We start from the raw sequence: 26,155 nt of genomic DNA on the forward strand, positions 1-26,155 counted from the left end.
TTTTTTTTTTTTTTTTTTTATTTTTTTTTTTTTTTTTTTTTTTTTTTTTTTTTCTTTTTTGTGACCGGTAAGGGGATCACAACCCTTGGTGCGGTGTCGCACCACGCTCAGCCAGTGAGCGCACCAGCCATTCCTATATAGGATCCAAACCTGCGGCGGAAGCATCACTGCGCACCCAAGCGCCGCACTCTCCCGAGTGCGCCACGGGCCGGCCCCATTTTGTTTAAGTTTTGTAGATTTTTAGCACACTACTATATTACAAATAATAGATGACATTTTTAATGAGTGGTTACTATGTGTCAGACACTATTCTAAGGAATAATATAACTCATTTAATCTTCACAACAACCCTATGAGGTAAATACTATTATTATCCTCATCTTCTACATGAGGAAACTGAGTTTAAATAACATGATCCAGGATTCCAAGCTAGTTAATAACAGATCTAAGATTCAGACTAAGACATTCTCACAGCAAAGTGAATGTTCTCAACTACATATTGACCCTCATATCTGTAATTTTAATTCAGGTTAAAATTTGGCAAAATGTTTTCTTTCAGATACTTTTCCTGTATATATATTAGACCTACATAAAAGGAACTAAAACTTTTTAGGTTTTATTACAACAGGTCAAGATCACCATTAGTATGTTCCATCAAATACAGCAAAAACCTCATTCTGATCTTTTAATCACATTTACCATTTATTGCTAAAAATTATAATTAGTGAACCTTCCAACTTTAACTAATCAGTGTCCAAAAATTTTGTACCATTAAATGTACAAACAGTGAAACAATGCCGCCACTTGAGTCAAAACTCTTTTTAAGTATTTTAAACTTTGACATGATTCTTTTTATAGCTAATATGTTAATATTGGAATATTTTTTAAAAACTACTTCCCAAGAATTAAGTCTGGAGACCAATATGAAATGTATTTTATGTGGTGGCCAAAGTTTTAATTTTTCCTTCCAAATTTAACTTTATCCATCTTCTTAGAAACAATACAAATCTTTCTGCCTATCTATCTATCTATCTATCTATTTATTATTGGGGAGGTGGGGCATAGAAGAGCAACAGATTTAGGAGTAAAATTGAGAGTTACCACTGATCTTACCAGTCCCTACTTAGAGATACCAAATCTGATATATTGTAGTTTATGTGTGTTCTCTCATGATAAAACAATACTTCCTATTGCCTCTTACAAATCCAAAGAGTCAATCCATGTTGACCGGAAAGGAACAATTAAAGAATGCAACATTCATACTTTAATCTGTGTTCAACTTCTAATTTCTCATTTGTGGTACGAAATAAAAATTCATTACCAAAGTGTACTCTAGTGAGATTCTCTTATTTTCTGCATTTTCCTTCAAGATACTACATATAAAAGTACTTTATAAATTAGAAAGTAAAATACAAATGTTGGTATTGTGATTATTATTACTAAGCTAACAGGCTAAACTGGTTTGTCTTCAGAATGTTTATACTAAATTGAAGAAGAGTAAAAGTTGTTCAGTGCTATTTTTTAGGATTCTATAAAAAAGAATACTAAATAGATTATATGATATTTTGCAAAAATAGGAATGCCTCGGTTAAACTCCTAGATCCTGTTTAAGAAAAACAAATTCAGAACTGGCAAATAAATTATTACTTTTAACCCATATGTTTTGGCTTTTGATTTGACATCTTAGTGATAATTTGATGTGGGTATCTGTAACTACCTTTCTTAGCAGGTTGCCATGGCAACTCCTGAGGTAAAGTACCAGTTCACTGGAGCTTCAGACTTTTGTCCATTTGATTTCAGCTTGACTGTTTCTATAGGGAGCAATGTACCACAGTTCTTTCCACTTCCCAGGCTGACTTGTTCATCACCATGGAGACTAGATCTGCCCACACAACTAAGATCTGAAATTATTCCTAGTATGACTTGAACTAAGACCTTGGAAACCAAGGCCTTCTATAAATAAAATATATTGTTTTGTTGAAGACAAGTTTTGCTTCTGCTTTTGAAGTATTTATTGATTTTCCACAAAGAGAAAACAGGCTTTCTATTGCTATGCTGAAGATTTACAGTAAGGAGAAAGAAAATGTCATCATGACATTTTCCTTGGTCAGATCTGGTTTTGTGTGTATTTATGGTGTGTACTCTGCATAGTCAATTACTAAGGAATAATGTTCCATTTCAAATTATGTGACAGTATTCCTAAATAGTAGTAAACATGTTTAATGTACATTTGGTTGGTGGTCTTAAAATGCTGATTTTAATTTTAGCTTGGGATTTTCTAAATTTGTTTCTAAATCCAATATTGTTGTCTTTTAGATTAGTGCTGCACTTAAAATAAAATCAGTATGAGAAAAGTTATTCTAGAACCTTGATTATAAGTATACATGGACTTAACAAGGAAGGATTGATGTAATTTATCATTATAAATCCAGTTACAGCACATCCAGATAGGTCTGATGAATTACCTATGGAAGATCATGCAGATCAGTACAATGTTTTGTCATGTGTTCTTTTATATATATATAAATTTGTGATACTAGTGTATATGTATGTGTATACGCCCACACGCGAGAGTACATGTTTCACAAATAGGGCCAAAGTTTCACAGAGGTCTTTGATGATCACATTTATTATAGAGATACTAATTACCTTATAGCTGCTATCATTGTTTTGTTCCCCCCCCCCAAAAAAAAAATGGCACCACTCAAAGGAGATTGTAAGGAAGTCATAAGTGAAACTTAGGAATCCCAAATTCACTCTTTGATTTGCATATCCCTGCAAAGTAACTTAAGATGGCATCTCTACTTGGATGGTGTGTTTTTTCACCCTAGAGAAGGCAACATGGTTCTTGTTTAATAAAATAAATATACTAAATAGGAAATCAAAAAAGTCCTGACTTCAACAAAATATGGAATTGTCCTTATTTTTAAAAATATATTATGAATAAGCTAGCACCATAAAGGTACTATAATTAATTTAAAGATGGGAAACAAATTTATTAATAAATTGGATTTTTTATTTTGTTTGCTAGTAGGGAGTTAGCAATCCATTACTATATTTGAATGCAAATTAAGTCGTACAATACAGAGAACCTTCTGACATTTCAAATGTTTGAATTTTGCAAAAGGAACTCTCACTCTAATGAAGTTCCTGTATGACGCTAGCTTTCTGTAATTACATTGGTGAGTGTGAAATTCAACATGTGATGCTAAATGTTAAACACAGATACAGCTGGAAACCTTTTGCAGTAGCTATTAAGTCATTTGTATTTTTTCATAAGGACATTGACAGTCAGCATATCTCTAATTCTTTAGTAAATCTTACAATCTTTAATAGGGCAGTGTCATACAGTTGTGTCAGGAGGGAAAAATGAAACTCATATATAATAGGGAATTTTTTGAAAAGTGTTTTTTTTTTCATATGTTCTTAGATTCAGTAGTTTTCTTTCCCAAATTCAAGATGAGTTTGCTTGTTCAAAACTTAATAACCAACAATTTCAAAGTCAGCTAAGATTGAGTATAAATACTCATTACTCTGTTTTTAGTTAAGATAGACGTTTTCGCTAATTTATTTACATTCATGCTGTATTTCTTACATAAAAAGTTTTATAGTGATTTTTACCAAATTAATTTTTTCTTGTCATGTACATAGTACATTTTGAACACCTAAAAATATGTTTCGTTTCATTTGTTTTGGTGGCTAGCCAGTGCAGGGATCCCAACCCTTGACCTTGGTGATATCAGCACCATGCTCTTACCTAGTGAGTAACCAGCCAGCCCAACAATATAATAAATTTGAATGTTGAAGTATGCAGGCATTACCAATGGTCATTTATGAGAATAGTTTATGATGTAATTATTATAGATTGGAAAATAAAAGGAAATGTGAAAAATGCCATTGATTAAAGTGAGAGATTAGATTTTTTAACAAATTTGAGGTAAAGAAAAAATATTAATGATAAATAACTGTCATGATACAATTTTAGGTTCTTACAAATGTCTCTTGAATATTCTTCTTATCTTTCTTGGCACTTGCTTTGCTGGGAAAGGTACTTTTGGTTATTCTTAAATTCAGTTGGCAGTGCCCCCAAAGCAGTTCCTTCTTGCCAGAGTTAATGAGCAAATTATCCTAAATGTCAGGCTAGTATGCCAAGGAGGTTATTAATAAGGTATTAACATTTAGAAGTTATTGAAGGAAGAAAATCAGTATTGCAATTTTTTTTGTAATATTGCAAGCTCAGTCAGAAAGAGTAAGCAGAAGTCTATTTCAAGCTTCTACAATCATGTGCAGCATGAAAGGAAATAATGTCTAGATTTTTAACATAAGAATCACTCCTTTTCTTACTTTACTCTCAACCCCCTTCCCTCCCCTCCCCCCCTGCCCCCACACACAAACCAACAACATTTTGTACCCTTGTTGAAAAGAATTTAGTATTTCACTCACTCTTGTAGATCAATATCCCTTTTTTCCCCTCATTTAGTCTTGAGGGATGACATGATACTGGAGCTGATACTGAATGATACTCTTTTTTTCTCTTAAATAAAAAAAGTAATCCTAAAATCCAAAATCAAGGTGGCAGTAATTTGAGGACAGTATACAAATTTAGTATGAGAATAAGAATAGAGTGGACTTGGCCTATAGGACAAAAGTTCACAAAGATCTGTGCTGCTGTTAATTTGAAAAATATACATGTCTTCATTTATTTTAGGTAAAATTTTTAAGAATTAGGAAGTTGTGCCATTGACTGCTTCCTAAACAAGCTGGACAGTAAAAGCACAATTACATAGCATCAAAATTTACCAACCACAGATTGAGTTAGCTGATCAACAACTTAGCAAAAGGACATAAGGGCAAAGTCCTTTGTCTATTTTGAGTAGGTTCTGATGGAGTAAACATACTAAATGTATCTTCATAACCCCAACTCCCAGGTGCACATACCCCTTACCTGTTATTCCTTCTGAATGTCCAATTTAGAGAATTAAAGTCAAGTGAAATGGGTAAATTAAATAGCTTGGGTCATGGAAGTATAAACAGTGTCCTGAAGACATTTTTACCACCCAGTCACATAAGTGGATCAAGGTCCAGATAAGATTGGAACTGCTTTTCAGAGTACTTATCAGGTAGGAAAGATAATGTTCTAGTAGGGTTGGAAGGACCAAAGAAGAATCCATTGAAAGAAATAGGTAAGAAAACAATTTGGTCCCAGTTTGCTTTTTAGTTTTGTCAGATCAAACATAGTCACAGATGAAGTGTTGTGTGACTCACTCGTGCACCAGATTGGCAGTTCTCATCACTGAGTTACTTCACACTGATTATCACCCAGACTGAATATGTTCTATCAAATTATATCCTTTTAATATAAACATATAAGGTGGTGGTAGGAGTTGAAAATTCTTAGAAGTCAAAACCTGCATTGTTCATCTCTAAAGTATTTAGGCATTAAAAAAAAGTCTACTGTTTCTTGTAGTGGGTTCATGTCTCAGACTTCAGCTGTATTACTTCTGTATCTATTTCAACTGGAATGAAAACTTTAAAGGGATTATTTTTAAATAAGTAATTGTTAATCAAAAAATTGATTGCAGGGGCCGGCCCGGTGGCGCACTGCTACAGTGCGCCGCTTGGGAGTGCGGCGGCGCTCCCGCCGAGGGTTTGGATCCCACATACAGACCGGCCGCTCACTGGCTGAGCGAGGTGCGGGTGCAACACTGAGGGTTGCGATCCGTTGCCGGTCACGAAAAAAGACAAAAAAAAAGGAAAAAAAAAATTTGATTGCAAAAGCAACCCAATCTTCCAGTAGGCTGCCATCTACCCACGTTGCTGAAAGAATACCTTTCCATGAATGTTTTTTATTAAAGTTATTTCATTGGAGTTTAACATTCTTTTATTAATAATCTCAAAATAACATTATCTACTGAAATATTTAAAATATGAATGAATTAGGATGAAGGGGTCAAATATTAAATCAAATAAAGTAGATAATTCTTAACTATAAATTTTTAAGACAGAAATGGGAAGGGTTGTAGAAATGTATCATGAACTCTTTGAAGTCAGACTATCATCTTTGTATATTTACTCGTAACCTTTGATATTTGAAATAGAATATATACCTGTAGGCACCCATTAAATCCTTACTGAACAATGTGTGTCTATAAAAATTAATTCCTCTTGTTTTCCATTTTAAGATCTGAATGGTGACATTTATGATTACAGTATAATGTGTCAAAATTTCATAATACATATTTCTGAAATATCTTTAGACAGTTCATTGAAAATAAACTGGTGGTAAATTGAATTAACATAATAAGTACTTCTGTGACTATTAAATGTAAAAGACCTTTTCAACTGTTGCCAATATATAAGCTTCATTTAAAGAGTACTTAAGGTCTGCCATTATTTCAGATAGAGATTTTTAATGCAGATAGAAAAAGCCAGAATGTGTGGTATACTCACAGATAACTAAGTCATAAATGTACTCTAAGTTCATAATATAGTAATAGGTACATTAAGATGAGATACTAGTTTCATAAGAAAATACTCCATCTCCTGTGAATTATACACACAGGATGGAACTGTAATCTGGCAATTTAGAGAAATATTGGAATTACTGGAAATAGCCTTTCCTTATCTGTTTTGCCTGTGGCTAGGCTCATCAAATATTTTATTTACCTGGAATTGCTAATTCCATAAATGCTATGAGTGAGCACAAACTATATTACTTTTTACTATTATTATCACTTTATTTTGAAAATTTGATACTTTATACTTTATCATGAAAATTTTACTCCTTGTTTATAAAATAAAAATAAAGACTTTTCAGTTCCTTCCCCCTATTGTATTAAACAAAAAATAAGCAAACAAATTTTTTAAAATCTGATTTCCTGTCTTTTTGAACTCAATCTTTTACGAGAAAACAGGCCTTCAAAGTTTGGACTAATTATACTCAAGCCACAATTAGTCTCTCTTTTGGTCTAAGCATTCTGAACCAAGATATGAACCTAATCTTCCTAATACTTATGCTGCTTAAAGTATTTATCACTGAGTATCACTTCATGGTTTTAGATATCTTTGTTTTTTAAAAAGAGAAACTTAAATCTGAACATATACACTTAGAAGGGGGGAGGGGCCTAGATAATTGTGTTAAACAAAAAATTCTCTCCCAGGAGCTCTTCATAGGTTTGGATATCTGCTATTGGTGACCTTTGTTATCTACAAGCAGCTTAAGACAAGTAGTCTGTGGCTTTGCCCTTTAATTTGTCCTCAAGTTCACTAATAATGGAACCGAATAAATGGAACCAAGTTCTCTCTTAAAATTCAAAGATAATCTTTGTAAGTACTTATCTGGCCTAAACAGTTCTTATTTCCATTTTCAAGTATTTTCTTCTCTTTATTCATTAAGGAAAATATTTTTTAACCTATTTTGTATTCAGACTTAATCAGTCTCTTGCAAATGTTTGTGCCTCCACCCTTACCCACTATATAATCTAATCCTCAGGCATTTGATTGAAGAACCCTTAGCTATTCCTAGCAGGTACACTATTAGAAGCTAGATTACATTTCTAAAACATATGTTTCCAGAATTTATATTTCTGCTTTATTGTTTGGATGGTACTTAATAGGGCAATTTTTAAATACATAAAAAGGGAAAGAAACATCCTCCTCAAAATATCTATGTGAGTTCAATCTGTGTCTCAAAGAAGTTGCAAGTGAAATGGATCCACACTGGAATAAATCATTCTATACATGATACAACATGGCATTACATCTGGGTTCATCATTCAGATCTCCAGGGAGATAGCAACTGGGAAACAAGATTTGTTTCTCTTTATCCAGCTAAGCTGGTGGCTTCACAATTGGAGGTTTCAGTGATGAGCAGAAGATTAATAAATATTTAAGTAATATGCCAAATGGAAACGCTACTGATTTTCTTTGGGGTAGCATAGATATATTGCTGTTTTCTCAAAATATAATTGGCCAAAAGCTTGGTAAATAGTGAAGTTTATTTTAATAACAGAAATAGGTAATTTTTAAAAAAATATAAAACAGTGAGTTCATTTGGGCCAAGGTTGAGGACTGCAGCCCAGAAGACACAAATTAAAGTTGCCATAAATATGTGCTCTACCAAGCAGCAGTTACAGACAGACCTTATTTTTTTTTTTAGGTTTTTTTTTTTTTTGGTGGCTGGCCAGTAAGGGGATCAAAACTCTTGACCTTGGTGTTGCAACAGCACACTCTAACCAAGTGAGCTAACTAACCAGCTCCAGGCAGACTTTTAAAGGAAAAGAAGAAGTTTAGGAGTTCTAAAGTTGCTTGTCAAGAATTTACATTGGTTCACTAAAATAACAAAAGCTGCTGATTGGCTATACATTGCTCTTCGCATCATAAATTCCAGAACATTGCAACAAAGAAAGTGTCACATTATGCAGCTTTGATAGGATCTGGATAATTTATACCTATTGGTGATGGCAAGCAAGTCTGGATACTATTGACAAAACACACCTTTAGCAATTTTCGTGGACATGGGCAAGGGGGATGTGACTGAAGCCCCATGCTCATATTTCTCTGGGCCTCATGAGCTTAGCAGACTTCCCATGGTTCAGATTGTTTTGGGCCACTTTTCTTTTTCACAAGAAAAAGGCAGGCATACCAAAAGGCAGAATACACAGATCTTTAAAAATTAGGATTCCATTTTTATATTGGATCTTGGGTCTCTCGGAGACATAATGACTTTTGGCTTCAAGACCCCCTTGACCAACTTAGCCAATGATTTTCTAGTTTCTGTCTGACCCAGTCACACCTGAAGCCTCCCTCACGTGCACAACTGCTGTCAGTTAGTCTTAAAACTATAGCCCTTTTTGCCAGTGACTCAGTCACTGCAAACCCATGGTGAAGCACCACAAAAAGCCAAAGAGATCAGGGGGCTTAAATGCAAAAGAGAGCATAGCTCAGACCTGAAGGACTTATTGATGACTTTTGGGTCTCCATGAGGAAGACAGTGGTCCCCCATGAAGGGGTTAACAGCACTTTCCTATGTTCCTCACAGGATCTCAGGGTCATCAGCAGTCTCCTTTAGGTCCCTTTGTGGTCATCAGATAAGTCAAAGAACAAAATTACAAGAAATTTAATTTAAAGGTCTCAATTGGCTTTAATGTAATTCTAGAATCAGGCAACATTTCATTCCATAAAATAGAATAATTGTTCCCTGGAATAGGGAATATTTTATAGTTAGGATATCAACTAAAAGAAAACAAAATAATCAAGAGTCATATAATTTAAATTTTTGCTGCCTTTTTTTTAAAGGAACTTGTCCTTTTGGCAAACAGTAATAAAATTAGTCTGTCATTATAATAAATAATTTTAACTATTTTGAATATTTTGATTATTTGAGTGAAGATAAATGAAGTTGTCAGCTACAAAGGAGAAGGGTAGAAATAGAGAATTGAACACATAGAGAGAGCCGAATGAAAATACAGAGAAAAAGGTAGGAAAGTGTTAAGAATCAGGTACTTGCAAAAAGTTAGACATAAATATGAGATTCATAGAAGTTAAAGATAGACTTTCATGGAGCAGTATCATGAAGTGGGTTTGTTTTTGTGTTTTAGAGGTTTTGTATGAATTAGCCATACACCAGCAGCCCTTTGTGCCCTTGCCTTGGACCCACCCGGCTCACCAATGCATTCATACTTTAGATTCATAATGCACACACCATGACATACAATTGATAATGGGGTTGAGTCTAGGAGTATCTTTGTAGATATTCTGTTTACCTCATAAATAAATAGGAACTATTTAACAATACATAAAAGTATATCTTTAAAGAATTTATTCAAGAAGTTTACCAAGGCTTCTTTCATTTTGCCATAATCTCAATAGACCAAGATTCCTCAGCAAAAACATTGAAATTGTTTGAACTGTGTGATACAATGTTATACTAGTGACGGGACTAAAAATAAAATGCTATGTGAAGTCCCCAACCTCAGGGCTTCTGACCTAGAAACTGCTTGTATATGCAGTACAAAAACTGGCATTGCTCTAACCAGCCCTGCCAACTGCGTAGCCCATGTCATTGTGACTGGCCAAAAGCAGGAGGTCTCAAACCGCAGTAAGTGAGAGAATCACCTGGGTTGCTTGTTTAAAATGCAGATTCATGAGTTCCATACCCATAAATTTCAAATCAGTATATGAAGGATAAAGCCCAGAAATCAGTGTTTAACAAGCACACCCCAACCCCACTCCTGAGATTCTATTGCCAGTGGTACTGACCACTACTAGTTGAAGAGATACCCTGACCTAGGGAGTTATCTTCTGTCATGCTAATATACACACGTTGGTAACTAGCTGTAGCCATTTTGAAATAGTGATTCTCCCCCCACCATCCTGCACTCTGGCAAGGCGCCAAAGTGAATAGGTGTTTCAAGTCTCAGAGTAGAATTCAGCAGTGTTGTAGAAACAATATTATAGATGTAACTAAGCATGACTTGCTTGCCAGGACTCTAATTCAGTTTAGTATGGATTAAATAGGCATTAGGGAATTAAATCACTTGTGTAACATTATTTCTGTGGGGAAATAAGGGATGTGTTCAAAACCACAACGTATAAAATATTTGAATTGCATAGATAAATTAAGAACAGATTAATCTTAGAAATGACCTTGTGCCCAAGGTTAGATTGCCTACAATTTTGCTGTTTGAAAATTCCATGACCTTATGAAACAAAGTGGTGGAAGCTAGAGCTAGCATTCCAGTATTATAATATTCTAAAAAAATGAGGTATTGTGTTTTGTTTCATTTGGCTTACATATGAAGATTACTTAGTTCCCCGCCCCTTTTCTGCAAAAAGAGTATGATGTGATGAACAAAAATTAGTTCTGCTGATTTCTGAACTATACTGCATCTCATTTTCTAGATATCAGTATTATGGGCAACATGTGCCCCTTCCCATTTTCTAAGGGAGGTAGTAATAACGGGCTTTTTCTGTTCCCTCTTCCGGTGTGTTTCTTCTTCTCATTATAACTCAAAAGCCACTCTAGGATATTGCAGATAAAAAATCTGCCCTAGGCTAGAAATAAAAATTTCAAATATTTATATTGCTAATTTGTGCCTGCTGACAATATTTGGATTCTTCAAGATCCAAAATAAAATGAACTAAAAGAGACTGCAGTTTATTTTATCCAAATTGTTCTTAGATTCTCAGGTCATTCAGAAACTTCAGTCTGTTCAGTTTAATCCCTTGGCATATAGCTTATGCTCAGGTGTAAAGTCACTTTCCATCACGTTTACTCTATTATAGCTTTTCATTTCTCTTCACTTTGTATCATTCAGCATGCAACCCCCTCAACAGAGTGGTACTAACTGGACTATTCCACTGTCTCACTTATTAGGACGTGGTAGCATATATATCATGGTAGTTAGATAGCCTTCTGATCTGGTTAGAAGACTAGAAAACCTTTTCTCATACTTCTTGATTGAGTGAATTTGAGGAAAGATCTTGTATAAGAATACATTTTAATTTTCTTGAAAAACTGGTTATTTTACATATGTGGAGAAAACTTCCAACATAAACTTTTCTGATTAAAATGACAGACATGCATATACGAGTATAAAGGTGGGGAAAGATTTATCTGCACTGTGTGTTATTGTTTATATTTAGAAGATTGGCATTTCCAAATAACCAAGCTTAAAGCAAAAAGTGTCCCATTTATGGCCAAGTAGACTTGCATGCCAACAGAAAGACATTATGGTATTAAAACCATATGCAATTCTAGCCATATTTTTCTATTTTCTCTTCATGGGTATTGCATGATGGTATTTCTAATACAAATACTAATATGCTTTGAAAATAATGGCACTCGCAGGTCTTTCATCATATTGTATCACTGCTTTATCATATTAGGCTAATACACTGCGAGAGTTGGTAGAACCTCTCCATGCCAAATCGGATCCACTTCTGTTGGCACTCAACCCATTGGACTCACAGATTGATAAGCTAATGTTTAGAGAATTTAGATCGGAGAGAGTCGGCACGGCGCAGACTCAACATCAACCTCTTGCAAGCAACTAAAATGGCCTCGTCCTTGCTGTTTATAACAGAAAACAGACTCGTAAAAAGCTTAGATCATCAAGTGTTTTGGATTGGGGGCCTCCCTAAAGGGATATTAAGAGGGGCAGGCCGCTCTTAAGAAGAATGCGAGCTTTCTACATTGGGACTAGCATAAGATCAAAGCCAATCAAGATGGAGCACATTAACAGAAAACTGCTGTTTTTGTGGGAGAACAGAAGGGGAAAGGGTCTTGACTGGGGAGGGGCTCTGTGTGGTGACACCTCAGTGGTGTTCTCCTGACACCAGGAAAAGAAAGGTATCAACTCCAATAACTAGAAAATCCTGGCTGTTTAATGAACTCTTCAGTGGCCTCTTTAAGGCAAAGCAGAGAAAGCAAATTCTGTATTAAGTGTATTTTGCATTTTTAAAACTTGACGTGCTGTGTTGTAATAAACTAAGTGTAATCTATTAAGGCAAGGTATACACAACCTGCTCTGAAACTTAATATGTTTATTCTATTATAAAGTGTATTCAGGTGCAACACAGAGACTTCTTTTGGTGACACTAATGAAGAAAATTCCTCATGCCAGGCTTTATTAGATTCCTCAGCTAAAATCCTAACTTTCTCCTTATTTCTTGGCACTTCTGTACAAGAAGTGTTGCCTCTTAGGACAGGCATGAGCTATTCTTTTCTGTAAAATATTCCAAATCTGTAGGCTGTGGTTTTCACTTCTGAAAAAGTACTTTGTCTAGATATCTTCCAAACTAGCTTCTGATATTATTTAATAATATGTAACTGGGTCCCCTATGGCTCAATATTGCTTATTTTCCTTCTGTAGTGGATGTGAAATTTCCTTTAGCTGGATAAGATACACTGTAATAATTTCAATGCTAATTAATGGATATTTCTTACTGTGCAATGAAGAGGTAATTTAACATTGTATTTTGAAATGTTTTTTTCTTCCTGTTGCTGCAGTGTGTGGTATTGCATATTGTGAATACTTGTAAAAATATAAATTACTTAAAAATAAAAAATATGACCAATTGGATTCAGATCTTTTCAGATAGCTAAATAATTTGCTGAGTATGCTTGATAGTAAATATCTTTCTAAAAAGAAGTAATCTATGCTTCTTTCTCACAAATGGAATTCGTGTTGTGAATAAAATCACATTGATCTGCCTTACATTTGCCTCTGTGCTCTAACCATTTTAATGTGTTTTTTAAGTATATATATAAAAAAAGATGGTTCTGATATGTAGAAATCCATCAAAAAGCATTTTATTGGCATTTGATATTAATGGGATTGTCTTGGGTTGTTCTCCCTATTTAAGTCATAGTAAAATTTTATGAACCAAAGAATTTCAAATTTTCTCATTAAGAAATATGGTGACTTTAATTTTCAAATATAATAATCTCTAAGCTTTGGTTTTAAACTGTCCCCCTTATGAATTCCTGTCTAAGAGGCAGGTACCTTGACCTCCATGTCTCTACTGGTTAAATTTTCCAAATTCTGGGGTAAATCTAGACTGTCATTTATGTTTGTGATTCTCTTTCAAAGAATCTTCCTTCTTTGGGTCACTAAATCAATGCTAAGGAAGCCCAAATTTTGCCATCTGAACTATTCATCATAAACACTACTGTAATACCCTGAAAATTCAACCACTGTCATATATTTGTATCATTAGACCACATAATTTGGCACAAATTACATGCTCAGAGAAAGAAGTGTAGAATAAACTTTAGCGCTATCTCTTTTTCACGTGTTTATGGAAGTAAGCTTTAGTGTTGTAAAGAAGGAATTGACAGACACAAGTGCAGGCCGTACTGGATTTTGGCGAAGCACACTATCATTCTTACAGAGATGGGCTTTACATGGTCTTCCTCAAACATGTTCTTAGCAATGTTGGTGGAGCCTCTCAAACTGCCCTTTAAAAGGAGAGGTTTTTTCTCACTAAAGTTAAATTTGTTCATCAGAGTAATGCTTGGGTATTGTCATTTTGCCTAAAAGAGAATAAATAAATTGATTCTAGTTATGAAACAGGTAGTTTTTTAGAAAGAGAGGACTAAAAGCCAGCTTTTAAAATCATGCTTTTTTCTTATATAACAAACTGCCCTCCCCCTCCCCCAAGTTTTCCAGTGCTAGGCAGAACTAGTTGACTTAGCTGCTCGTAAAAGCATGAATTAAGAGAGCTAATATTTAACTATAAAACAATTCAAATTACAGGGAGTGTAAACCCCTGAATATTTAATCATCTTTAGCAGAAAACCTACAAAGACATTAAATCCATTAAAAGTTTGTCACCTTACATATAAATAAGTTCTTCATTACAGTATGTTAGTAAATTAGTATTCATAGAAAATATTCCTGTGGTCTCAATGCAAATGTTAATTGCCCTTTGTGACAAGAATAGTTCTCCACATACTTGATATCATTCGCCTGGAAGCCTTAAAGCACTCTGCAGTTATACAAGAACAAATGCCTTTCAAATTTGACTGGTGACTAATACTACTATGTCCAGCCTTCTCTCTCATTTGTGATCTAACCTTGCCCAACCTCTGTGGTCATTACACAGCTGTGTTGTGGAAGAAACAACTGTTTCCATGAAGACATCATTGTCCAATTTTAAGTGAGGATAATTCCCTTCCAAAACATGTACTAGAACTCACTACCCATTGTTGGTTTAATTCTTCATGAGCCTAATTGGCATACTCATTTGTTCTGTTTTCATTTTTTGCTCTCCTTTAACATTGTCATCACAAAGGTAGAGAAATGCAGAGGACACCAGAGTGAAATTTTAGGTCCCCAAATTTTTATTCTTAATTTTCACCAAAGAAATATGAACACTATTATACAGTAGGCTGTCCTAATAATTACACAACCTGACAGGGAACCCTCTTTGGAGTACTTTGTGTATAAAACCATCACTTCATTTGAACATGTTGGATGCAAGAAACACTGTGCCAGGTAGAAGAATGGAAAATGCAAGCATGAGTGAGACAAATTCCACTCATGGGAAAGTCATGGTCTAGGTCTCTGAAGGAGGGTATACAGGGGTCCACTGAGGTACAGGAAGAAGAAACTTGGAATTTCTCCTCAGGTTTTACATCTCATCCTTTTGAATTTCTTTTCTGTGTATGTTTTATAACATCTATCTATTAATATAGTATAATACATGTATATAAGTTATCAATAATAGAAGTGTTTTAACTGGTAAGGGTGCACAATCAAAAAAAGTTTGGAAACCACTGAGCCTGAATGTAAGGAGATAAATCAACCAAAGGCTTTTTGGTATTTCAGAAATGTGTTATCATCTGCTAATAAGCAATTTGCAAGAGGTTCCAACAAACGAATATTTTTCATTAGCTAATCTGTTCTGTGAGCTTTTTTTTTTTATCACTCACTACCTGGAGGTCATATTCAAACCTAAAAGAACCAAACAATGAACTATTGTGATGCTCACTACTTTCCTAGATACACAATACTTTTCATAGTGGAGCAGAATATGAATAAGACGAGAGGATCTTCTTTCACCTCTGCCAAGTATGAGACAGCCAGAAATTACCCCCCTTGTCATGGAATACAAGTTAATTCGTCAAAAACTTCATTGTGATCCTCGAATCTATTAGTCAGTGGAATTTTACATAGGAAAGGGAACTTTATATGTTCTCTTTGCTTTAATAAAATTGGAATAAAGAAGTATGTGATCTGACACAGGACTAATTTACATGTTGTAAATGTGAATATAATTTGGGGGAAGGTTATTCTTGTATAGGCCCAGATTTCCTGAATAAATTAGATACAGATTAAAATTTCATTATAGCAACGATAAACTTCCTCATTAGGAATCGCAGAAGGTTCCTATATATGTCCTGTGATTTGAATGTGGTCTTCTACACTTTGCCAACTTTCAGAAAACATTCATTTCAAATTGCAAAAGAGCTGGTTTTCAGCCAGTGTTCTAATGGCTGAACTGGCGAGTTGAAAGAAAGTCAATCAGGAAGCAGACCTCACCAAGTGCTTGCCTCCTCTTCCAAAGAAAGCCTCTTCTAAAAGAAGAAAAGCAAGGGCTAAAAAAAAGAGAGAAGACCGAAGAGAAATGAGAAGGAGACGAAGAAGAGGGCAAAAGGAGAAGAAAATAAAGGTGCTTTCATGTTTTCAACTGCAACAGTAGCCCCAAATGACTTAATTGGTATTCATCTGAGAAAAATCAAGAAAACCAATTGAAAATTATAAAAGAAAATAAAGGTCTGTTTTTGTCTTGAATGTTGAGTTCTGTGTTGTTTTGAATGTTGAGCACAGTGAATCAGATTTATAATGTGACTCTGCCCCTCACCCCCCTCCTTTGAAAATAAAAGGACTCTTTGTCTAGTCTTAAAATGTTAAATAATTGGTGGCATTTTGTGGTAGCCTGGCATCTCAGTCTCTTATCCTTACTCATCCCAGTACTGTGTCTTGTGCAGTGTTGCATATGTGTATGATGTACAGGGGATGCGGGTTGGGGGCTTACTTATCGCTGCTAGGAGCCATACTATCCCATTACTATACTTGGAGATGTTTCTGTGTTCCGTCTCTGTGATTCCTTGTTGAAATGTTCTGCCCAGAGATAAATCCATACTCAGTTCTTCTTATAGCTGTCAAACCAGATTCTTTGTAGAATTATGTTGTCTTTTGATTGAATGCATTTCTCGCCAGTAATGGCAAGAAAGGGGAAAGAAACTTTCTGTTTCTATGTTTTTAATAGCTATGTATGTCACTTTTTATATTAAATCTTCACTTACCTTTCTTAAAGTAAAACTACATTGAGATTTTATAAAAATTAATCATCTGCCCCAGTATTTCACAAACTTTAAGAAGTGGAGGAAAAAGAAAACTGGGTCAAAATGTTTTTTAAAACAAAATGTATACTCCCTACAATGTTAAGTAATATGAAAGAAGCTTCTTTTAAAATAAAAATTTACTATATAAAAATACGTCTGCCTCCCTTAAATCCTAAAACTATAATCTAAATCCCTTTTTCCCTTCATTTTCTTTCTCAGGCTGAAAAAGTAATAACATATTAAGCCATCTGATAACTTAACTACTATAATTCAAATCTGTTAGGCCTCTCATTTCCACCCCACCCTCTAACTCTATGAACTTACACCTGGCTTTAGATGCAGTCTTGCCTTGAGGCAAAAAGAATGATTACTAAATAACTAAATAACTCCTCAGGGTCCTTTCCTGGCCTATGATTTTATGAAATTGAATTATGCTGTTTAAATGTGTCCTTGTTTTTACAACTTCCTTTAGTTACTCTAAATGACCATATGATTTTGTGCCTTCCTCACTCCAAACCGGTCTCCATTAAAATTCCCTGTCTTGTTTCCATTCTTGCTCCTAACCCCCAAAGCAGTTCCATTCCCCATCCCTCAAAGTCCCTTAGGTGTTGAAAACATTCAAGGATGAGCCATCAGAGAGTTTTAAAGCTGTTATTTAAAGGGATTTTTCTATTTTTAGATTGTAACTTAGATATATGGTTAGGAAGTAAAAATTCATTATAGAGGTCTTAGTGAGAGCATGTACGGATGATAACAAGGGATCTTCTAAAGGAAGAACTCAGTGAAGATACCTACCATTAATTGTTGCTAACCTCAGTAGCAGAGTCAAAAGTTGAATATGAAATTTAAATAAAGCTATTTTGTAATCCTAAGGTGATCCCTTCAAGTTAAGTTACTGTATGTTTTGGGGGGTTTTGGCAGTTTTAGGTACATTCATTTAAGGGAGTCTCACATTCATTAGCACCTACTGTTAAATACACAGTTCAAATGGTTACTGAAAAAATTGGCAGTATGTAATTCTTGTTAAAATCATAGATTCTGAAGCCAGACTGCCAGTTAAAATTCTAGCTCCACCACTTACTAAGTGTGACCTTGGGCAAAGTACATCCCTGCTATAAAACGAAGATCAAAGAGATCTACTCTTAGTATTGTTGTGAGGATTAAATGAGATCATGAGTTTATGCCTAGCACATATAAATGTTAATTAGTATTATTACCAATTAGAGAATTTTTTTTAACTATGTCAGAAAGCCTAAAATATTCACATGGACTATGATGGAATGAACAACATTCCGTATTTACTCCTTGGGCCAATCTAATTAGTATTCCTCAAATGTGACTCTGGCTGTCTATTAAAAGTTTTATTTGTTCAACTAGATCTAAGTTCCTTACCTGAACTGGTCTCCAGTTTTTTTTCTCAAAAATATTTGAGTATTTTCTTCCCAAGACTTAAATGCTAAGTAGCTTCTCTTAGTTCATGCAGGATTTTTTCCTTATATTTGCATATAGACACATTCCCATATTTCATCTTACAAAAGCATTATCGTTGGCGATCATTTATGATCACTTGTTATATTTATGATGTGCCAGGCACATGAAACCTAGTAATCCTCTATGGCACAATTGGAAGATTTTATAATCAAATACACTCCAATGAATGCCAATCTATCGTATGGAATCTGGAAAAATATAAAACTCAGTTCATTCAGTATTTCTAAACCAGGAGAGTTCCATTAATTAGCACTTCTATGCTTATCAGTATGATAAGGGATATTCATTAATGTTATAAAATATTAAATTGTGTGCAGGATTGTTTCTGTGTTTTGTACTTTTTGTACTCTAATTCTTTGAACTTAATGGACTCAAGACATGTATGGTGATTTGCTATCAAGAGACTATTTGGTTAATCAAAGAATTCTATTATTTGATTATTCTAAAATAATTAGCTTCCTATATCTAATCTTACCCAATATAACTAGCAGGTGTGGATGTTTTGTTGGTTTTTGGAGGATTTTTCTGTTGTGTTTTTTTAAAATATAATAGTATTTTCCCAGTCATTCATTATCCTGTTTTTTAGATACTTTTAATTTTTTTAGTAGATTTTTGGAGTGTCAAGTAACTTGTTATTTACACTGGATTCATTTCTTTCTCTCTCCTTTTTTTTTTTTTTTTTTTTTTTGATAATGCAGGTGAAAGTAGGGGAGAAAAATTAGGAGACTCATTGCAAGATTTATACAGGGCATTGGAGCAAGCCAGTCTGTCACCTCTAGGAGAACATCGCATTTCAACCAAGATGGAATACAAGCTATCATTTATAAAAAGATGTAATGATCCTGTAATGAATGAAAAACTACACAGGCTGAGAATTCTCAAAAGCACTTTAAAGGTAAGATATGAAATGGAATGAGAAATTCCTTTGAAGAGATTTATTTTTGAACTCAAAGTGGATTAGCAGGTTAAGAAATATATAGATGGGGGTATGGGGGAGGAAGAGCTAAACAGGAAGAACCTGGAGCTGAGCTGTTTCTATGTCATAATAAGTGTTTGGTTAAGAGGAGATCATTTTAGATTTTCATTAACATCTCAAATCACTGACTAAATGTTATGTGACTTAGTTCTAGGAAAAAACAGGATGTGATTTAAATTTTTTTCCAAAACTGCAGGGCCGGTGTTATTCCCCAGTTTTTTGATTTCCTAAGATAAATATACCATGTAGTGTAATCATTAGTTATTGAAAGAACACAGCATGCATGCAGAATGCAATAGTGGGTGCTAAAAGGTTTTTAGATACTTCTCGACTATTTCCTGCATGAACACAGCTCATTTAGAGTGAAGCCACAGTGATTCATGTTCCATGTAGAAATTTTATAATTGTTCTGTTTACACCATCGGTTCCCAGCTCACATGTTACTTTCCTATTACACGTTTCTGTAAGTGCTTACATTGTCTCCAGTGTTATTATGCCACCCCCATATTGGGGAGTAGGTGGTGAGGACAGAGGAGCAGAGAAGCAGGAAGCTGAGGAAGAAGGAAGACAAGTGAGCCCCCCTTACCATGTGCGTGGGGGAAGGCGCCACACAAACTGCTTGAGCAGGCCCTATACTCTTAAAAAATCAAAAACAGAAATCTATCAGAAAGAGTATGTGATGCTGTAATTTAAGGAAACAGAAAGTCAAAGGACTCCTTTGGGAACTATTTCATATCCATAGCATGCTGCTGAGGTTTTGTAATTTTGAAATATAGGTGAGTACTCAAGAGATAAACAAAATAGAAAATCAATGATTTGGAAAAATTTCAGGTAGTAAGCAGCCAAGTTTTCAGTATCACTTAGTTTTTAATTGATATTCTTGCAAATACTACCAGAAATCCATGGGAAAATTTAATGGACTTTTGGTAACTAAGACCGGAATTTTAGAGAGAGCTATAATATTCATAAGAATAATTCCAGTAACCAATCCTACTTCAAAGATATCCTTACCTCCCCCATTCTGTTCCAAACTGCCTAGTTCAGAAGGCAGGTGGGCATTTTGAAGCAGGTTGGGCTCTCAGTATCTTAAAGACCTGCTCCTCTCCTCATCTCTTGCAGCCCCTTGCCCCTGTTTTTTATGCTCTGTAGATTCCCCCAAAGCATGTCTTCCCATGACAAAGAATCTGAGCTATTGCCAGTGTTCAGTAAGTACTGATGAATCACCAGGTACGTAACTCTGTGCTTGACTGTCTGGGGCAAAGAAAGATAACAAAAAAGTCACTGTAAAGAAATGATTGGTACAAATGAACAAGAAAACCCAATACCTTTTGTAGTGGAAAATTAATAGGGAATGAAATCTTCCACTAGGAAAGGACAACTGATGAACCAACCCTGGGTGTGTCTAGTTCCTGTAATTTTAATAGGCCTCCTCACCAATCTTGGATCCCGTCACAGGCAACTCAGCATCCTCGGTCCCAGCCCTGTTCCGTATCCTGCTTGGCCTCACAGAGCGGAACAACTTCTTAGGCACCTTTCTGTCTTCTTTCCCTCCCAACTCTGGCTGGCACGGAGGACTGGCTTCTCACATTTCCTAGACTTCCCGAACCCCTCCTTGGCTCCATAAGAGACAGGACTGAGCTTCTCAGACTGTCTTAACCCCTCCTGCTCCATCCCACCTTCCACCTGGTTGGTAGATTTTCTCTTTCCACAGGTGATAATTGTACCTTGGTGAGTTACACCAAAATGAAGCTTAGTCTTCAGCTGAAACCCACCCTCCAACATGGAATGGAAGGGAGAGCCATTCTCCATTACAAGCCTCCAGTGCTGCAGGAAGGGAGCTATAACATTCACACAGCAAGAATTATGTATTTGTGCTAACAGGAGGGACATGCTCACTCTCATTCAACATGAGGGGCTTATCATAAAGCAGGAGAGAGTGGACAGATGCAAAAGTAACTCAAGAGATAGAATGTGATCAGTCCACTCAATGGCAGTGATGGAGTGGTATAGGGACAGAAATGAGGGAGAAACCCTTTTTTCTGAGTGTTTAAGGATGGCTTCAAAAAAGTGAGAGGCTTTTGAACTGGATCTTAAAGAATGAGGAAGGTTTCCACAGGCAGAGATGGGCAACAGCACAGGCCAAGAGAAAAAATAAATCACACTGAGTAGGCAAAATGAGGCATACTTCGGGTGTAGAAAAAAGTACACGAGGGGCCGAACCCGTGGCTCACTCGGGAGAGTGCAGTGCTGGGAGTGCCGAGGCCGCAGGTTCGGATCCTATATAGGGATGGCCGGTGCGCTCACTGTATAACTTCGTATAATGTATGCTATACGAAGTTATTACGAGAAATATAAGAATGAGGAAGGTTTCCACAGGCAGAGATGGGCAACAGCACAGGCCAAGAGAAAAAATAAATCACACTGAGTAGGCAAAATGAGGCATACTTCGGGTGTAGAAAAAAGTACACGAGGGGCCGAACCCGTGGCTCACTCGGGAGAGTGCAGTGCTGGGAGTGCCGAGGCCGCAGGTTCGGATCCTATATAGGGATGGCCGGTGCGCTCACTGGCTGAGCGCGGTGCGGGCGACACCAAGCCAAGGGTTACAATTCCCTTACTGGTCAAAAAAAAAAAAAAAAAAAAGTACACTAGGATTCAAGTCCAAATGGCTGAGCTGTTTTTTATGGGCTTCTTAATTTTTTGCATATTAACTTTATATTTTAAACTTGAATAAAAGTTTGTCCCCATTATAACTGTTGAATCCTTTTGCTTTTCAGGCCAGAGAAGGGGAAGTAGCCATAATTGATAAAGTCCTAGACAATCCAGACTTGACGTCTAAAGAATTCCAGCAATGGAAGCAGATGTACCTCGACCTTTTCTTGGATATCTGTCAAAATACCACCTCAAATGACCCATTAAGTATTTCTTCTGAAGTAGATGTAATTACTTCCTCTCTAACACACACTCATTCATACATTGAAACACATGTGTAAGTTTATTCTGCCTTCAGGCTATCTAGTACCTGCTGGTACTCTGAACAGGTATATAAGGTAGTTTTTATATCAATGTGTGGGACACTTGACAAGCTATACTTAAATGTTACCAAACTATATGAAACAAACCATATATGGTCATAATACCACTGTCTTTAATGAGCATTTGTATATTTTATATGCAATCAGTGTTCAGCTTATGTTTACCATGTGCAAAATCAACTGTCTTTAATGACTTAAAATTAACTTTTGCAAACAATTCTGAATACAGGTGGTCTTCAAGTAGTAAAACCACAAAAAGGCAGTTTTCTATCTAAGGTCATCTTTTCTCCCTTTAAGTTAATTTTATATAAACAAGACTTCAGAAGTAAATCACATTTTTTCAGGTGCAGACATCCTTGTGGGTGGGAAAGAATTTAAACCTTTTTTATATTTATTAAAATGTTCTAAGAATTTCTTAAACATTGCACAAAGTTTAATGCTGTAGTTTTATTTTTGTGAAATGTAGATGCGCATACAAGAGTTAAGCAAAATAGAAGAGCATCGACATAAGAAAAGTTCAGGTATCTAATATTCGTCTTAATAGTTCTATTAACTTGTGAAAGCCGGTTAATGGAAATACTATTCCAAATCTATGAGAACACTTAATGGTGTATCAGGGCAAAGCTTTGTAAGATGTTTTTGTAACTAAGACCAAAATTGAAGACAGAGCTGCTTTATTTTCTTGGTTTAAATCTTCCTTTATTTTTGTAGTGATGAAATGCTGATTGTGTACAAAAGAATTTGAGAATGGATTTTTTAAAACACACTTAACTCACCCAGAAAGGCAGCTAACAGCTATATATATATAATTTCAGCCCAAACTCATGTTTTTAAACTCCAACTCTTAAAAGACAAGGTATAAACTGAAATGAATCCACTTTCCAGTGAGTTTCCAGTTTTTCCCCTAGTACGTTAATTAAACTTATGTAATTATAATTCAGGCAGGGAAGTAAAATATGTTTAGTTACAGGCTGATGTGTGTTATAATATAGAAAACAATGTTGAAACATAAAAATGGACTTCTCTCTTAAGGAGCAAGAGGGTGATGGTCACTCAGAGAGATGTCACATTGAATTATGTGAGAGAAACAATTTAGAGGCTTTTTTCCTAGCTTCATGATTTGTTCTACAGAGTGGATGAAGTCTATGAAAAAGTCCTCTTCTATATTTCCATTTCTAAGCGTCTTGTTTTTGAAAGTGATCACAGCATGAAAATGACTGTGCTGCTTTTTAGTGTCTGGCTGCATAATGTACAAGTCACAATTTGCTGGGTTTTTTTGTTTTTGTTTTTGTTTTTGTTTTTGTTTTCAGGAGGAGGAAGGGACCCTCCTTTACTATTCTATATCCTAAACTCTACTTCTAATCAGCTTTATACTGTTGCCTGTACAGCTCAGTGAATGTACTTTCATCTTTAAGAGTTCAGATATATGCCAGTGAATATTTTTGCTGTAGAGGAGAAAGTGAAAACTCCACAGCGGGGATCTTTTTCTTTGCTTTTGAACCACCATTGAATCACTACCGTTTTGCAGACTTTGCACAACTGTACAGGAGAGTGGCCTTTCTACAGCACATTTTCAGTAATCCTATATTTAGTCAAAATGGATGAGAAATCATGTATTAATGTTTGTATGGAATTTTGGGTCCAGTGTAATATTTTTATCATTTAAAAAAAAACCCTATTTGTAAAAACATTTATTTACTGCATGGATATTGACGCACATTAAATTTGTGGGATTTTGTATACGTAAACAAAACAAAACAAAAAAACAACCTCTTGTCCTAAAATGAAGTGTGCTTGTTACAGGTGTTTAGACTTATTGATGTTTACTAGACCAAATGTGTATATTCACTTAAAAATATCTGTACCTGATGGATGTGTCATGTATACAGTGGCCAGGTTGTGGCCTGTAAACAGCAAGCAGTTGATGGGAAGACTAGTTCTGTTGCTACTAAGCAGCATTTACTTTTGTAAAGTCAGCTATGTTGTTTTAAATGGTAAAAATTAAACTAATGAATTTTACAAGACTCGTGGCTAGCCTAGCATGAAAGAGACCTTTTAACACTATATATCTGTACATTTTATTGCATTAGTTTAAAATCTAGGAGAGTGGCAGCACTGTAAACTGAAGTCAAATAAATTCAGCTATTAATGAATACTTATAAAGCACCTACTTTATTCATGCAAAGTCCTTGCCACATTTTTTGTGATCTAATCACACAGCTACCACCTCCCACCCAATTATAAGTTCTAACTTTGCCACCTCCTTGATGGCCAGGCTAGAAGTCGCACCTGTTCGGTGAATACAAGTACCTTCTTTGAGATCTGAAAAATCAAGCTGGTTTCCCATTTACCTGCATGAACTTTAAAACTTCACTTACTCCTCTTTCTTTCCTTTCTCTGTGATTCTTTTTGGAGAAGTGGTGGTAACCACCAAAATTAACTTAATTATTTTTTATAAATAGAACCTACAGCATATCTGCAGAATTAACATTTTAAAAGGATGAAAGAAATGGGGTTTTGTTTTGGTTAAGTGTTCCACTTAACTGGAGGAGCTTGATTATCATTTTCATGGCTAAGTGTTACTGAAATATGACTTAAAGTCAGTGAACTGCCTAAAGCCAGGGCAAAAGCGGACTAGGGGTGGGGACAGGCAACAGAAAAATTTAACCAAGAATACTTTCTCACACACACACAAAAAATGTTAAAGATATTTTTCCTCTCAGTTCCGTATTTATATCAAACCATCAGAGCAGAACGATAACCATGGCTCTGGATCATAAAATCATAGTTCTCCTTACAATGATTTCATGCTATTTAACCAAGGCACTTTCCGTTCACTATTTATTCAGATAATGCTATCTTCTCGGATTATTTATTACAGCCTTTATAGCCAACAATTTTCTGGGTTTTGTATATAATTTCCTGTGGTTCATTTCTTTGGCTTTTTTTTTTGGGGGGGGGGGGCACAAAAGTAATCACTGCTTTAGCACATAGGGAAACACTATAACAGGGAAAATAAGGTCATATTTTATTTTCAAAAGCCCATCTCTAGCCCAGCGTGAGCCTTTCCAAAAATCACTAGCTCACCGAAGCTGACCCATATATCCTTCTGTTTAACCCCTCCTGTCTCCCGTTCTCAGCTCAAGGGGAAATGTTCCTCTTCGGCCAAGGCCTTATTTGCCTCTTAACCTTCAGTAGCCACCCTGCTCACAGAGTTCTATTCTTAGGTAAAGCCCCCTCCGTCGCCTGGAGCAGTTTGAACTAACCTATTCAGCCCAGCACTAAATCTAGCGCCTCTCCAGGCTCTTCCTCCCTCTCCTCGTCCCCACCCTCGGCCAGCTGCAGCACTGCGCACTGCAGGCCACTCCAAGCCCAAGGCAGCGCGCAGCCGATGTCCTCCCAGCGGTCCAGGTCGAGGTCGTAGCCCACCACGTTGCGGGTAGGTACCTGGCGTGAGTCCCGCCACTTGAGGCCGCCCAGCAGCAGCGCTGTCTCCTCCACCACGGCCAGCCCATAGCAGAAGCGGTCGTAGGGTAGCGGCCGCAACCGAGTCCACTGGTCCGCGTCAGGATCGTAGCGCTCAATCTCAGAGAAGGGCTCGTATCGCCCCAAAAAAGCGAACACCGCGCCGCGCAGCACCGCCATGTGGTGCCCGAAACGGGCCGTACTCATGGGGGCCTTCTTGCTCCAGACCTGCTCCCCAGGGCCCAGGGCATACAAGTCCCGGAGGCTGCTCGCGCCGCCCTCGCCTCTTCCCGCCTTGCCCCCGGAGATGTACACGACACCGCGGTCCCCGACGGC

At 36.1% G+C, this 26,155-nt stretch overlaps 1 protein-coding gene across 1 annotated transcript in view; it reads left to right on the top strand.

Annotated features, from left to right (window-relative positions):
* CNKSR2 (connector enhancer of kinase suppressor of Ras 2) overlaps nt 1–24,509 on the top strand; it is a 155,077-nt gene extending 130,568 nt beyond the window's left edge. The window contains exons 17-18 of the mRNA XM_008588624.1: nt 19,045–19,241; nt 22,097–24,509. Coding sequence (XP_008586846.1) covers nt 19,045–19,241; nt 22,097–22,312 — 413 coding nt within the window. The 3' untranslated portion in view covers nt 22,313–24,509. The remainder of the gene's footprint in view (nt 1–19,044; nt 19,242–22,096) is intronic.
* Nucleotides 24,510–26,155: the final 1,646 nt, after the last annotated feature.

Source organism: Galeopterus variegatus, unplaced genomic scaffold, assembly GCF_000696425.1.
Source record: "Galeopterus variegatus unplaced genomic scaffold, G_variegatus-3.0.2 Scaffold4928, whole genome shotgun sequence".
Taxonomy (NCBI): Eukaryota; Metazoa; Chordata; class Mammalia; order Dermoptera; family Cynocephalidae; genus Galeopterus; species Galeopterus variegatus.